General features: G+C 38.3%; 1 protein-coding gene across 1 annotated transcript; it reads right to left on the bottom strand.

The window, feature by feature from the left end:
• Positions 1-635: 635 nt before the first annotated feature.
• LOC109083330 lies at positions 636-2752 on the bottom strand. The gene is made up of 3 exons (XM_019098125.2): positions 1845-2752; positions 1630-1713; positions 636-1514 (listed from the first exon to the last, which is right to left on the bottom strand). The coding sequence occupies exons 1-3, from the start codon at positions 1890-1892 to the stop codon at positions 717-719; spliced, it is 930 nt and encodes a 309-aa protein (XP_018953670.2). The 5' UTR covers positions 1893-2752; the 3' UTR covers positions 636-716.
• Positions 2753-3109: the final 357 nt, after the last annotated feature.

The raw sequence follows: 3109 nt of genomic DNA on the forward strand, positions 1-3109 counted from the left end.
TATTTACAAGTTTCGTGTTTATCCCATTTTTTCATTGCATATGAAAATTTAAGAATAAAAAAATCCTCATACCCCCTAAAATTGTGCATGCACATTCACAGAACCTTCCTCTCTCGTTGCTCAGCTGTGGACGACTTAAAAATGTTTGATATAAAGGTTGTTGTCCCATTTTATACAGGAATTGTTCATTTAAATAAAAAAAAATTCAAATTATATTGTTAGTTTCATGGTAGCAATCAAGGTCTTCAGATAGGCTATATGGTACAAGTTTATTTAGGCTATTTAACATTCACTGTGACATTTTCACCCCTTTAAACTTAAAAACTCCATGAGATTTTAAAGTCAGTTTAATAGTATTAAAAATTCAGGTTGAATCTAGTATAAAAACGCTTTAAATTGCTTAAATTATTTCTATGAGTTAAAGTAGCCAAACTCTTTCATATTATTTTTTACAGTCTGATAATGAGCTGTATTCGTTTTACATTTTTTCTTACCTTTTTTTCATTTTTGTATTAGTTTATTGAAAATAAAGTGGCTAAAATAGAAGCAGAAACGTTTAAAGTAAAACAACAACAAAAACATGAGTAGGATTTGAAGAAATATATTTTGAATTTTTTTTTTAATAGAAAACGCCAGATAAAATACAACTACTAACATATAATATTAACAGATTTTTAAATGTATGTAAAACAAGTGTATTTTAAGTGAAAGTGTCTTCAAAAGTACAGACGTCGGTGGGCAACAGAGTTCCTTGGGGAGCGTAGGAATTCGTTGACCCGGTCCTTTATGCGCTTGCTGTCAGCGCTGGACATGTGGGGAAACCTCTGGGAGACAGTGCTTGTAACAAACTGTCTTATGTTCATGGGCAATGCAAATTTGCCTCTCGAACCGTCCCAGTTAGTTGTGGTTGCCCATTCTGCATATCGCTGTTCTGGCACAACAGCGCGGAACAACAAGCAACCATACCGATCTGGCCGTCCCCGACTCTGAATCATCATTATGTCAGTATGCTCTAGAGTGGGAGGGGAGAACTGGAGATCAGGATGACAACTTCCAGGTGGAGTAGGATTCAGATCCACAGAAGCGATGGAGGGCGTATTTTCACTCCGGTCTGCATCCACACTCAAGTTAGGAGTGACCCCGGTCCGAGTCATACTGTCTGCTACTGGAGTGCAAAACGGAAGCGGTGTTCTTTGTGCTTCCGTTGCTGCTGTTTGGGCCTCTCTCAACTGCATTACAACGGTCGTGTGGGTCTGAACAAGTTGATTGTGAGTGGTATTTAAATCAGCAAGGGCTGTATTTGCGCTTGCACATGCCTGTTTGCATGCATGCAGCTCCTTCCTCAGTGCCTCAGTTTCACTGGCATGTGCCGCCTTGCAGAGACTTAGCTGCTTTCTCAGTGCCTCAATCTCGGAGCGCTGCCTCGCCAGCTCAGGCCTCAAATCCTCCAACACAGTCGGTCTTGCTTGGTGTCCACTGCTTTCGACTGTCACTGAACTAAACAGGACATCAGCCTATTGGAAGAAAACACAATATACTATTAATAGGCTACACTTTCGCATCTTTTCACATTCGCACAAATACAGAATTATGTTTTAAAACAGAAAATAAGCAAATCAAGTAAATTACCGCTTTTTTTAGGACCATGCGCTTCTTCAGCCGTTTCTCTGATTTTGGCTTTGGTAGCCGATCTATGTTCTCCGACAAACTTGTCTGTCAGCAAAGGTGGAATAATTAAAACATCTCACAATAGGTTAGGCTATATGAAAAATAACCATTTAGAGTACATTACTGTTAAATCAGTAAATTACATATTGTGTAATATATAGGCTATATATATTCACCTTTTTTGTGTTCCTCAGCCTGGAACCGTAAAATGACGAACTGTTCATTTTCTTTAAATGCAGCAGATCAGAAGTGTCCCCGATGTTACTGTAGTATGTGGCACTATGTGGCACATGCTACCTTTATGCTGGCTGTGAAATGTAGGTGGGGTTGCAAAGGTGTGGCTATGGATGAAAGAAACACGCTGCAACTTCACAAAGCATATGCAAATTGACAAAGCATCAACAAATTAAAGGGGTCCTATTGTAGCTGGGCAATATGGGCAAAAAAATAAATAAAAAAAAAATTTTCACACAAAAATAAAATTTACGATTTAAATGTACCCCCCCAGATGACAAAGAAATTATTCAAAAAAAGTTTTAAGTTTATTTCGTTTTGATTTCACCTTCTGGGATTTGATTTGTATTTTCCCCTTGGGGTTAAAGTGCAATCACAAACAACAAGCCAAAAAGACAACAATAAATGATAAAGAATGATATCATGAGTCACAAATTGCATTTCTATTCATTTTTTTTTCTATGCAGTTTCTATGCAATTGCAGAACTAGCCTATAACTTCCCGCACGGTTATTGCATTCTGATCTGATGGAGCGGTGGTGGAGCGCTCTTGGAGCGAGTGAAAACCACAACGCTCCGACTTTTACCAAACACGCTCCTCGCTCCAGTCAAAACTGCTCACATACTCTGCTCGGCAGCATGTCTCTATGGCAAACGTGCGGGGGGAGGGTTGATCCCATTCGGAACTACTGGAGCCCTGAGTGGAGCGTGAAACACTGCAAATCCCCATAACACAAACAAATAAAGAAACTTGCTCAAAATACTCATAAAAGAGTCTAACAATTGTGTATTTCGTTAGCTTATTTTTGCTAATAATATGAAAAAAAAAAACCATCTGATCATATGATCAGAATGTTAAAATTAACAAAAAGCACTAAGATTGCAAAAAGGTCTGTCACGCATAGCTCAGGCTAACGTTTTGAGTCTCCCGCCCTCTGGATTAATGGCTTTGGTGACAAACATTTTAAACAATGCGCCCTTCCTCCATCTCAGACTTGTCAAGTGTTGCAAGCAAGCACTGTTAGTCTTTGGAGAGAGTCACTGAGACACATGATAGAATGGTTGGGTGAGTGCTTTTTATACACACAAGATAATGTAAACATTATACATTGATATATAAATGGAACACAATCGGTTTGTTGTTTTTGTTTGTTTTTCTTTAACATTTTTATTTTATTTCATTGTCTTTCAGGAACATTGAATGGCAG

This window comes from Cyprinus carpio, chromosome B4 (genome assembly GCF_018340385.1).
Source record: "Cyprinus carpio isolate SPL01 chromosome B4, ASM1834038v1, whole genome shotgun sequence".
In the NCBI taxonomy this organism is placed as follows: Eukaryota; Metazoa; Chordata; class Actinopteri; order Cypriniformes; family Cyprinidae; genus Cyprinus; species Cyprinus carpio.

Coding starts and splice junctions, on each gene's coding strand:
- LOC109083330 (XM_019098125.2), bottom strand. CDS start 1,892: ATGAACAGTTCGTCATTTTACGGTTCCAGGCTGAGGAACACAAAAAAG. Junction 1,714..1,844: donor GGCTGAGGAACACAAAAAAG/GTGAATATATAT, acceptor CTTTGCTGACAG/ACAAGTTTGTCGGAGAACAT. Junction 1,515..1,629: donor GCATGGTCCTAAAAAAAGCG/GTAATTTACTTG, acceptor TTCTTCCAATAG/GCTGATGTCCTGTTTAGTTC.